The sequence below is a fragment of the Prionailurus viverrinus genome, chromosome A3 (genome assembly GCF_022837055.1).
Source record: "Prionailurus viverrinus isolate Anna chromosome A3, UM_Priviv_1.0, whole genome shotgun sequence".
Taxonomy (NCBI): domain Eukaryota; kingdom Metazoa; phylum Chordata; class Mammalia; order Carnivora; family Felidae; genus Prionailurus; species Prionailurus viverrinus.
In genome coordinates, this window is record NC_062563.1 from 52,425,404 (window position 1) to 52,437,979 (window position 12,576).

At 38.5% G+C, this 12,576-nt stretch overlaps 1 protein-coding gene across 3 annotated transcripts in view; it reads right to left on the reverse strand.

Moving 5' to 3' along the window:
- The window catches only part of LIMS1 (LIM zinc finger domain containing 1), a 155,401-nt gene that overhangs the window by 121,555 nt on the left and 21,270 nt on the right, over positions 1 to 12,576 (reverse strand). The window contains exon 2 of one of the 3 annotated variants that reach the window (XM_047852855.1): positions 2,024 to 2,135. The exons of the other annotated variants lie outside the window; for them this stretch is intronic. Coding sequence (XP_047708811.1) covers positions 2,024 to 2,124 — 101 coding nt within the window. The 5' untranslated portion in view covers positions 2,125 to 2,135. The remainder of the gene's footprint in view (positions 1 to 2,023; positions 2,136 to 12,576) is intronic. 3 annotated transcript variants of the gene reach the window in all.

Genomic DNA, 12,576 nt, shown 5'->3' on the forward strand with positions numbered 1-12,576 from the left:
TTTTTAAAAAGTCAAGTTTTCAGCAATTTGGTGATTGCCCCTAGAATCATCATATGATCCAGCAACGGAGGTATACACTCAAACAAATTAAAAACAGACTCAAACAGATACTTGTACACCAATGTTCACAGCAGCATTACTCGCAATAGCCAGTGTGAGCTATCCCAACTTCTGACATATGCTACGTCGTGGATGAACCTTGAGGACCTTATGCTAAGTGCAATGAGTGAGATACAAAAGGACAAATACTGTGTAATTCTACTTATATAAGGTATCTAGACTAGTTAAACTGATAGAAACAGAAAGTACAATAGAAGTCCCCAGGTGCTGGGGTCAGGGGAGAATGGGGAGATATTATATCATGGGAACAGAGTTTCTGTTTGGGGTGACAGAAACGTTCTAGAAATAGTGGTGATGGTTGCACACACTGTTAATGTGAACTTAACACCACTGAATTGTACACTTAAAAATAGTTAAAATGGATGGGGCACCTGGGTGGCTCAGTCGGTTAAGCATCCATCCAACTTCAGATCAGGTCACGATCTCGCAGTCCACGAGTTCGAGCCCCACGTCGGGCTCTGTGCTGACAGCTCAGAGCCTGGAGCCTGCTTCAGATTCTGTGTCTCCCCCTCTCTCTGGCCCTCCCCTATTTGTGCCTCTGCCTCTCTCTCTCTCTCTCAAAAGTAAATAAACATTAAAAAATTTTCAAAAAATAGTTAAAATGGTAAATTTTACATTATATATGTTTTACCACCATAAATAAGGAAAAAACAAAAACAATTAGAAATGAGAAATAGACTGGAAAAAAAAAGTCCAGTTTTCAAAGCATTTCTACTTCCAGTATTTCATTATTATTTTCATTTTACAAATAAGGAAACTGAGGTCCCAACACCAAATTAGGGGCAAAGCATGGGTCAGCACCCAACCAGTGGGCTCTACAGTCTAGTGGGCTCACACACTAGGGGACTCTGCAGTCCTACTGGGCTCTACAATCAAGCACACAGCACTTGTGAGTCCAAGTATGCCTTTTCTCAGGACAGCCTTCTCATTCTTCTTACTTCTAGCTTTCCTTTCCCTATACCAACCTTCATCTGAACAATTTAATGATCACCACATGGTAAAAGTATTATTCAAAACACTAGGAGAAAAACCTAAAACCAGCTGAAAAAGTAGATATTTTACAGGAGGATCAGCATATACAATACTTTGGGAATCCAGCAAGCATTTCTGTGTATGAATATACTAGGATACTTTCACCTGCAAGTAATAAAAATTACTTAAAGACAACTGGCATAAAACAGTGAGAAAAATTTATTATTACACATAATCGAGAGACTAAAGGCAAGGAGAGATCCAAATACAAGATAGATCAACAGCTCAATGCCAGAATCAGAAATTTGGGTTCTTTCTACTTCTCTGCTCTAACAACTTCAATGTCAGATTCATCTCAAGACTAATCCCCTCATGGCATAGGATGGCTACCAGTGGAAATAAGGGCTACATTTCCATTATCTGAAGATTAATGATGATAATGATGATGGTGAGGAGCATGCTTCATTATTTTTTCTCTCCTGCTAGATGGGATAGAAAATGCTTACCCAAAACAAAGAATCAGTCTTTCCTGATGACTGAGCTAACTACCTAAGTCACATGACTATCCCTGCACCATCAACAGTCACTGAGGGAAAACTATGCTCTGACCAACTGAGACAAAGGACAGATTCACAGGGCTATCTGCAGGGGAGAGGGAAATTAACAGAAAAACATGTGCATAAAACAAGGGAAATGAGTGCTGACAGGCAACCAACAATGTCCATTATACCAGTGCATTTTAAACTTTAATATGCACACAAATCCTCTTGAGGATCTCACTAAAATGCAGATGCAGATTCAGTAGGTCAGGGGCAGGGCCCAAGATTCTGCATTTCCAACAGCTTGCAGGTAATGCTGATGCTGCTGGTCCCTCAGTATACTCAGGAGCTAATCAACATCAGGTTCTATATTTCTTACCTAAAGAACTCACCTCCTCCAGTCTAGGTTCCAAAGAACCTGCAGCCTCCTGAAGTCATCATGTATTTGGGCAGGCTGGCTGCCAAATGGGCCTTGGATTTTAGAATCCAGCATGCTCTTCTCAGCTGCAATGGCAATGGGTGTTGAGTACTGTAGGTGACAAATTATCCTGCGGCATCCAGAAGCTAAGAAGCTTTTTACACAAAACACTTGGCAAAATAATCAATGGTGATGAATAAACAATGTACTCTAGCTCTAATGGCAAGCCATTATGATTTTAACACCCCATCTGCATCATAATTTCTGCCTCTAGAATAAAGGAAGATACATTTCTTCAGAGAAAGGCTGTCCTCCAAAAGCACTAATCAAAGGATTCCATCCTAAAAACCTAAGGGAGGAGTGACAAGTCCTTGAGAATCAGGGTATAGACTCCAGAGGCATAGAGTAGAGTCATGCCTTGGTCTGAATCATTCCAAAGAAGTAAGGAGCAGTAAGTGGCAAGTGAATACATGGGACATATGCAGCAACAACATGTCTTAGACTTTTCCTGGGATCTCCATAGCCATCTGACCCTGCCAGGAGCTGTCATGCCCCACCCCTTCCTTAGTAGCTAGACAGGTGAAACTCTGTAAAACATCTGGCAGCCTGGCAGTTTCCTTGGTCTGAGAACAAACAGGACAAAGTTTGTTCCCCACTACTAAATGAATTACCCAGAAACAGGTTAATGCTATAAGAAATGTATGGGATTTGAAATTCCAGGATCCAGGTTCTAATTTTAGCTCTGCCACTCTACTAACTAGCCGTGTGACAAGTATTTTCTGAGTCGGCTTGCTCATCTGAAAAAAGAGGATGATGATAATTAAGCTCATCTCCAAAAGTTGCGGGGATTAAATAAAATGGCATAAGAGAAAAATCCTTTGTAAATCGTGAAATGGTATACAAATGTCTCGTCACCATCATTCAAAGCTCAGGTTTCCCCATCTGCCGGAGACCTCCAGAACTGATGAATTCTGTAACTTTGGATTGAAAATGATTTGGACCCTGACTCTTCCATATACAATGTATGTATGTCTGCTAGAGTCCACAGCAGCAGTCCTGGTGGTGCATGGCCTGAAGCCAGGTCCCCAGAGATTCTGGGATGACTGGAGTGAGTCTGCACTAGACTGCAATTTGAAATTTCCTGTTCCTTAGCGGTTTATGACACTGATTAGGGTAGTTTACAAAGTGAGGGGTTCTTTCTGAGCAAAGAGAATGCCACAAAATTGTAACTTTGATGCAAACTGTCATTATTTGTAACAAAAGAGGACTGGTTAGTTCTCTAAAGTCTCTTCCAGCTCTGCCATTTTAGGATTCTGTGATCCAGAGCCTTGCTTGCCTCAGAGAAAGCTTAGCCCAGATTCCATAGCTATCAAAAGCCTCTATTATCATGAATCCCACTTAATCCTGCCAAGTATCAGCCACTGTCCTCAACCGCCCCTCTACATTTATATAAGTTAACACTGGCCATTTGTTCAATCATGGAACAACGATTTTTAAAAGAACTAAAGTTAAAAAGCTCTCTTTTAAACGGCAGTGATCCCCCAAAGGGGTACTAATTCTCTCAGAAGGAATTTACTTCATTGAGCCAGGCTGAATCTGGGTAGGAAGACAGGAACCACGTCAACCATGTCAATTCACATCAACCTAGCATCTCCTAGAATCAGCAGTTTGGAAATATATTTTATTGTGAGGATCTGTTTCTCAAAATACTGTTTACTATATGAACTAGAATATCCTTACTACCCCTTTCCATTTTTTTTCAGACTAATAAAGTGTTTTCCACCTCACCTACCTTCTCAAAGTCCTACTGTATCTCTATTTAGTATCAGATTGTAGAACATTTGTCTGTTGGTCAGTGTTGGAAATTCTTTGGAGAGAATCTATCTCAGCTGACTGCATACCTGATTGGGCACTGGATAATAGGATTAATGAGACCTGAATTACCTTTGTTTTTAAAGGTATGAACCACAAATTAGCCGGCACCCTCATGGTGGCATATACTGATCCATTCCCTTTTTTCTAGTACCAACACCTCTATTCTCTTTTGGTGAGGCTGAGTAAGGAAACCTTGACTTCCACTGACCAAGGGAGGATACATGCCCAAATCAGGCCAGGCAAACTCTCTTCTCCAGATATGGAAATCTTGAACTAAATGATATAAGCACGAAAACCAGCTGGAAAGACTCATCTCAAGAAAGTCCTTCTGAAGAGACTGTGACTAATACCCCTGTTCTTTCCAAGACCTGAATAATCAGTTTTCCCTTTACCTATTTCACAGTATTTTAATAACTCCTGTTCTTTTTTTTTTTTTTTTTTTTCAACGTTTTTATTTATTTTTTTGGGACAGAGAGAGACAGAGCATGAACGGGGGAGGGGCATAGAGAGAGGGAGACACAGAATCGGAAACAGGCTCCAGGCTCCGAGCCATCAGCCCAGAGCCTGACGCGGGGCTCAAACTCACGGACCGCGAGATCGTGACCTGGCTGAAGTCGGACGCTTAACCGACTGCGCCACCCAGGCGCCCCAATAACTCCTGTTCTTGACCTCAGTTATTCAGAATTGCTTTCTGTTGTTTGCAAGCAAAAGAGCCAAATGGACAGTCAGAGTGATTAAAGAGAACTCTGAACTACTCACTTCCCTGCACAGCATAATATGTAATTCAGCTTTAAAAGTGTAACAGAGACCTTTCAGCCAGAGCTGCCATCTTCCATTATTTCACTTAAATGACTAAGACTAAGACAAGGGGAAAGATTCTATTCAGCATAAATACTCTAGGCCCTTTAGAAAATACGGAATAAATTTACATTGCTGAAAGAAATTAAAGAAGCCCTACATAAATGGAAAGACATCCATGTTCATGGACTGGAAGACTTTATACTGTTAGGATGGCATTACTCCCCAAACTGATCTACATATTCACTGTAACCCTCATCAAAATCCATTTTTGAGAAATTGACAAGCTAATTCTAAAATTCATATGGAAAAGTAGGGAACCTAGAACAGGTCACAATTCTTGAAAAAGACAGTCGGAGAACTCATACTTGCAAATTTCAAAATTTTTCCACAGCTACAGTAATCAAGACAGCGTGGTGGTACTGGCATAAAGACAGACATGTGGATCAACAGAGAAATAACTACATTAGCAAAAGCCAGGTAATATGTACAGAGAATGGGAAAGGCTGAATGCCACTGTTCTAGTGTAGGAGAGTATTGGACTGATGATTACTGAGTATTACTGGCAGGCCTATTCCATTCAACATGTATAGAAGGTCTATCCTGTGCAAGAGATTATGTTAGGGATTTAGACATGAAAAAGATGTAATGTCTCAAGTGGTTCACAGCCTAGAAAGGGACAACACGTGTATAAACCACAAAACACAATGTGATAGCTACTCCGCCAACAGTATGAATTAAAGCACCACAGAAGTACAAAAAAAGGAACTGTTAATTTTGATTTAAAAACAATTTTTTTAAGTTTATTTATTTATTTCAAGAGAGACAGAGAGGGCAAGGAGGGGAGGGGTAGAGAGAGAGGAGAGAGAAATCCCAAGCAGGCTCCGCACCATTAGCGCGGAGTCCGATGTGGGGCTCACACCCACGAACCATGATATCATGACCCTAGCCGAAACCAAGAGTCAGATGCTCAACTGACCAAGCCCAGGAGCCCCTGTGATTGTTAATTTTGTATCAGAAGAAAAGGAACTTTGTTCAGTTCTCCCAGCACCATTTTTAAAGAGACTGTCTTTTTTCCATTGGATATTCTTCCCTGCTTTTGTCAACCGACGGAATGGGAAAAGATATTTGCAAATGACATATCGGACAAAGGGCTAGTATCCAAAATCTATAAAGAACTCACCAAACTCCACACCTGAAAAACAAATAATCCAATGAAGAAATGGGCAGAAGACATGAATAGACACTTCTCTAAAGGAGACATCCAGATGACCAACAGACACATGAAAAGATGCTCATCACTCTTCATCAGGGAAATACAAATCAAAACCACACTGCGATATCACCTCACACCAGTCAGAGTGGCTAAAAGGAACAAACCAGAAGACTATAGATGCTGGAGAGGATATGGAGAAATGGGAACCCTCTTGCACTGTTGGTAGGAATGCAAACTGGTGCAGCCACTCTGCAAAACCGTGTGGAGGTTCTTCAAAAAATTAAAAATAGATCTACCCTATGACCCAGCAATAGCACTGCTGGGAATTTACCCAAGGGATACAGGAGTGCTGATGCGTAGGGGCACTTGTACCCCAATGTTTATAGCAGCACTTTCAACAAGAGCCAAATTATGGAAAGAGCCTAAATGTCCATCAACTGATGAATAAAGAAATTGTGGTTTATATACACAATGGAATACTACGTGGCAACGAGAAAGAATGAAATATGGCCTTTTGTAGCAACGTGGATGGAACTGGAGAGTGTTATGCTAAGTGAAATAATTCATACAGAGAAAGACAGATACCATATGTTTTCACTCTTATGTGGATCCTGAGAAACTTAACTGAAACCCATGGCAGAGGGGAAGGGAAAAAAAAAAAAAAAGGGAGGGAGCCAAACCATAAGAGACTCTTAAAAACTGAGAATAAACTGAGGGTTGATGGGGGGGTGGGAGGGAGGGGAAAGTGGGTCATGGGCATTGAGGAGGGCACCTGTTGGGATGAGCACTGGGTGTTGTATGGAAACCAATTTGACAATATATTTCATATTAAAAAAATAAATTAATTAAATTAAATTTAAAAAAAAAAAGAAGAAAAGAAACTCTGGACATTATCACCAAGGAAGTGACTTCTTGAGTTGGATCTTAAATACAATTAGGAATTTACAAATATAAAAGAAACTAGGAGTGGGACTCAGTGGCCTGAAGAGATTATGAAGGGTTTATGAAGAGTTATTTAAGGCAAGTTAAGAGCAGAGGAAATGACATTTGGAGAAAAAGAATATACAGATTAGTAGAAAATTAGCAGTAAAATTAGGTTGAGGCTAAACTGTCAAGGGTTTAAAATGCCCTTATTATGCAGGTAATGGAAAACCAGTAAAGGTAATATAGAAAGTGAATCTGTTTCAGGCTATAGATAGAAGGCAGGCTGTATGAAGGGGGTGGGGGAGAAGCAGAGCTTAGTTTGATGAAACACAGAGAAGTCCTGCTTATTTGGCCAGCTCTGGAGAATCACCAAAAAGTTTCTTGAGGAATTAATTTAGCAGAAGTGAAGTTCAGGAAATAAACCACAGATAGGATTCAAAAAGACAATAAAGCAGGACTATAGAAAGAGAATGGCAGGAGTATCCAGTAGGAAAGTCTTCAAATAGAATAACAGAGAAGTCAAAGTAAGGGCCAATTTCAAGAGTGATAATAATGTGAAGTAAACAAGAAAAGTTAATAATCAACATTTAATGAAGTATATAGACTTTGCTAAAGTCATTATCAATCTTAAAGAAGTTCACCTCAATGGTGAAAACAAAGCTTCTGGGAGTAATGTGGAAAGAAGGTGAGAAATGGGGCAAATTATTCAAGGAAGCTGTCTAAATAGAAGGCAAAAAGTAAGACCAGAAGGATACCAGTGTTAGGAAGAACTACTGGAAGAGTAAAGTACAGAGACAAGCTCCATCAGGAAGCTGAAAGGAACTGGATCCAGAACAAAGTAGAAGGGCTCTTCAGAAAAGAGGATGGGGGAGAGATACAGAAAAAGAGGAGACTGGTAGCCCACTTCCTAATTTTGCATTGCTGGAAGAAAAACTATTTTCCTTATCCCCATTCCAAACATGAAGAAATAATAAATAATCATAGCTCTCAATGCTGCCTGAAATACTTCTGTGCAGCTATACTGGATTAGAACACAGATATCTGCTAAGAAGAAAGTATTAACTAGCTAGTAGACAACCTGTTTTTTCTGGTTACTTCTAAGCAAATCAACAGTACACTTTGAGTTAACCCAACAAAGTTAAGTATGCTATATAAATGAGGCCAGATCTACAGTAAAGATACGCACACTAAAACAATCTGCCAGGGGCGTTTGGGTGGCTCAGTCAGTTAAGCATCTGACTTGGCTCAGGTCATGATCTCATGGTTCGTGGGTTCAAGCCCTGCGTTGGGCTCTCTACTAACAGCCTGGAGCCTACATCAAATTCTGTGTCTTCCTCTCTCTCTCTCTCTCTCTCTCTCTCTCTCTCTCTCTCTGCCCCTCCTCTGCTCATGCTCTGTCTCCCCCTCTCTCAAATGTGGATAATAAAACATTAAAAGAAATTTTTAAAACAATCTGCCAAACCACTTGGGGTTAAAGCAATGACTTGCTAATGATTCTAACCTTCTTACCTGGGTAACCTGACTGTCAGCATAAAAGGGAAATACCAGGGAATAAGAAGCTGAAAAATAGCAGTATTTTTAAATCAACAAAAAAGAAACTTATCAATTGCCTAAATTAGAAAATGTTGATTTATAATGAATATAATCATTTTAGCATCTACTTAAATTCAAGTCAGTTTCATCCAGAGTCCACAACCTCCCCCTCCCATTTGCTAACATATTCTCAAATTACTCTTGTTTTGTTACAGTGATAACTGAAACAGGTTAAAGGTTTAAATAAAAGACTAAAAAGTGATCATGATATAGTGACATTATGAAACTTTAATAACTATCATTTTAAATACCTACATGATTTCACTAAACAGCTATCATCAGGCATTTTAAATGAGCTTCTATCATTACTTATGTATGTTCAAACTTCCTACTAGCATAAATAATGCTGCCAAAATCTTTTCACATTAAATTCTTTCCACTTTTAGAATAATCTTTTTTTTTAGGTTTTTTTTCACCTTTATTTATTTTTGAATAGTAAATTCAAAAATTTATTTGATGCTTAACCAACTGAGCCACCCAGGCGCCCCATACAATAACTTTCTTAGGTATGATTTACAGAAGTGGAAATTGTGGATTACAAGTTATAAATCATGTCAGACTTGACATGTATTGCCAAATTATTTTACTAATAAATTTTATCAATTATACCCTCATACCAGCAACATATGATAAATAGCTTTTTGGTTGTTTTTTTTTTTTAAGTAAGCTTCATGCCCAGCTCAGAGCCCAACATGGGGCTTGAACTCAAGACCCTGAGATCAAGACCTGAGTTGAGATCAAGAGTCACACACTTAACCAACTGAGACACCCAGGTGCCCCATGATAAATATATTTCTTAACAAGCTCTGTAATAATGCAGGCAACTGATAATATCTTTGGTGAATCACTAATATTGAACACTTTTTATACTTTTGTATACGTTATATTTTCTTTTGTTTCTATTTTTAAAATATTTTCTTTCTTCATTTTTTCCTACATATGTACTAGAGTTTCATATTCTCATTAACACTTTCTATATTGTTTTGTTGTAAATGTTCTTCCCAGCCTCTTTTTTTAATTCATAGAAGTTTAATTTAGTCTTACTCAAATATATATTTTTGTAATTTATTCCTAAAAGTACTAAATTTAAAAAGTACTTTCCATTCTAGAAGTCTGGAAAACATTTGTTTCTATTTTATTTTAGTGTTTATCTGGCTTGAATTTTATAACTATTAAATATCGCCCTCTGGAATGTCTTCGGATATCATATAAAGCTCTAAACTTTTTTCCCCCAAATGCTAACAAATTATCTCACCATTTGTGGGACATTATGGAATAATCTGCCTCCTCTCCACTGCAAAGCCTTGTTTATCACAGTGTTCATACTACGAACTCTAGCCCATTGACGTATCTGATCCTACCTCAGAGACATACTGCGTGACTTGTACCAACCATGTGTTGAAACAGCAAACACAGCCAATGTCCTCTCCCTCACCACCTTTCTTCCTTCAATAACTAGCTTTTTGCTATTCTTGCCTGTTTATGCCTCTTAAGAAACTTCAGGATATTCCATCAATTTTATCAAAACAGTTCCACCTGGAAATCTGATGAATACTATTGAAGATATATTAATATGGAAAACTGAAGAAGTTCACGAGAAAATGTTAATGTTTGATCTAAAAGATTTAACCCATTCACCTAGAAGCTTCAGTAATACAGAATACAGCATCTTCCCATGTCAAATAACTGTTCCTGCACTAAGTCCTAAAGAAAAGAAATATGTACACAGTACTGTACAAATACTTGTACTTACACAGTATTACCGCAACTATGAAAAGCTGAAATAACCCTTCAAGTCTAATTTAATACTTCCTGGAAGCTAATTTATTAGCATTTACTCACACATTATTTTATAGCAGTATTTAAATATACTTCACTAAACCAAAAACCACATATACCAAATAAAATATACTATATCATTATTCATTCACTTAACAAGTATTTACTGACTGACCATTACTGTTATATGAGCTTGGGATACATCGGTATCCCAAAAAGCGTAAGTAGCTTTTTGTATGACAGTGCTAAATTCTTAGAACTTAACCTCTTTATCAAAATATACTTAAAAACCAACCTCATATTTCAACTTCCATCCCATTTGTTCAGCTAACCTGGCACTGCTTCTTCCTAGAAAGCTTGATTAATCCTGACTGAGCATAAGAAAAATTCATCTCTAAAAAGTTCCCAACCCTGTATCCTTGGAGTTCCCATCACCCTCTTAATCACTCTTGCCTGCTGCAGGCTTCACATTCCAGAACCTATCACCACAACTTCCTTCATAGAAAGCACTCTAAATGACCAAATATATTATCAGAAAAGGATGTGAGTGTTTATTTTAGAAATCAAAAGGGCTCAAGCTCAGAAAACTCTTCTTTTCAAGTCTGGTCTCACGGTCCCAAAAGGACCTTGGGGGGGGCGGTGGGAAAGACCTCTGAAATTGTGAGGAATCACTGCAACTTTTTTATCTTTTGTCAAGTTCAAAAGAGCTATATATTAAAATTAAGCATTACGTTTTACACTTCACCAGTGCCCTTTGTCATCATTAGTAACACTTCCAAAGGGAAAGCACCTGAAAGTAATGGAAAACCCAGGTCTATATAGAGTAGCAAAACTAAAGTAGCTTTCGTACAACTGCATAAGTACTCATGGTTAAAACGTTCTACTACAAAGCATTAAGATACTGCCTTAAACAGACATCTGCAGATGTTTCATGCTTTGTACAGATCTGGCAAATGCCCAAAAGACAAAAAATGCTCTCATTTTAAGATTTGAGTTAGCCAGCATTAAAAAAAAAAAAAAAAAAAAAAAAAAAAGCACATTACGTCCAGAAACGCCATTAAATTATTTCAGACATTAGCCTTCCACCCACTTGAAAGTTACAGCATTGCAAATCTGGTCCATTTTATAAAACAGATAACCTAATATCCTATACATATATCTTCAAAAAAATTTTTAAACACGGTGTTTTCACCATTATCTTCAATCATGTAACTATATTCAATCACCCGAAATGGGCTAAGTGCTAACAGAACTTTCCAGATGTCATGGGGCTAGTCACAAAGCTCTTACTTCCTTGGATCATTTTAAAAAGGAAAACTAGTATAGAGGTGCCTGGGTGGCTCAGTATGTTAAGCGTCTGACTTCAACTCAAGTTATGATCTCCCAGTCTGTGAGTTTGAGCCCCACATCGGTCTCTGTCCTGATAGCTCAAAGCCTGGATCCTGCTTCAGATTCTTTGTGTCTCTCTCTCTGCCCCTCCCCTACTTCACACTCTCTCTCTCTCTCAAAAAATAAATGTTAAAAAAAAAAACTAGTCTCTAACCATGTTTACAAAGGATTCATGACTATTACAAAAATATCACTACCCACACTCCTAAAACAAAAGGCTGTTCATTTGCTGTATGAAATTCTCCATTTCAAGATTCTAATGAAGACCACACTGTATTCCCTAAAACATGCTTCTATGCGACAAAATCTGCATTGTATTCCAAAGAACTATTCTGACAGCAACTCATTAAAACCCAAGGGAATCAATTTATTTTAATGTGGGCAATGACTCTAAACTGTGATTATTTTGTACACCATTTTCCCACACACTCTCTAAATGAGAAAATCTGAAAGTAGTAAATGAAATTTGTTTTGTTCTAAACTTTTCCATTAGAATAAGAGAGGTATTCAAGTCAAGCCTGAGGAATCAGGCTAAATTTTAATCTACATTTATATGCTTTAACTAGACACAAGGCCAAAGTCAAAATGCCAAAGGTCCCTTCTTTAATTATGCGCTTAGCACATGTCATTTTTACCTGACTACTTCTGTTTCTGTCTCTGTAAGACCAGGACCAAAATCTGAACCACTACCTCAGAGGGCACCCAGCCACTTGGAGCCAACAGTTGGAAAACTTCAGCCTGTGTTGACGATTTTCTCACCACCATGTTCTAAAGGTTTGTAAAAGAGATGTCCTCAGTCTCACCAAATCCCATCTCTCCCTCATACCACCCTTTGGTGATGACATGTAGAACGTTGCAATTCCCAACGACATCCTGACTGGTTGTCCACTCCCCTGGAATATGACTGGCCTACTTCCCAGCAATTTCAAGTTCAACCCCATGACTAGTAAGTG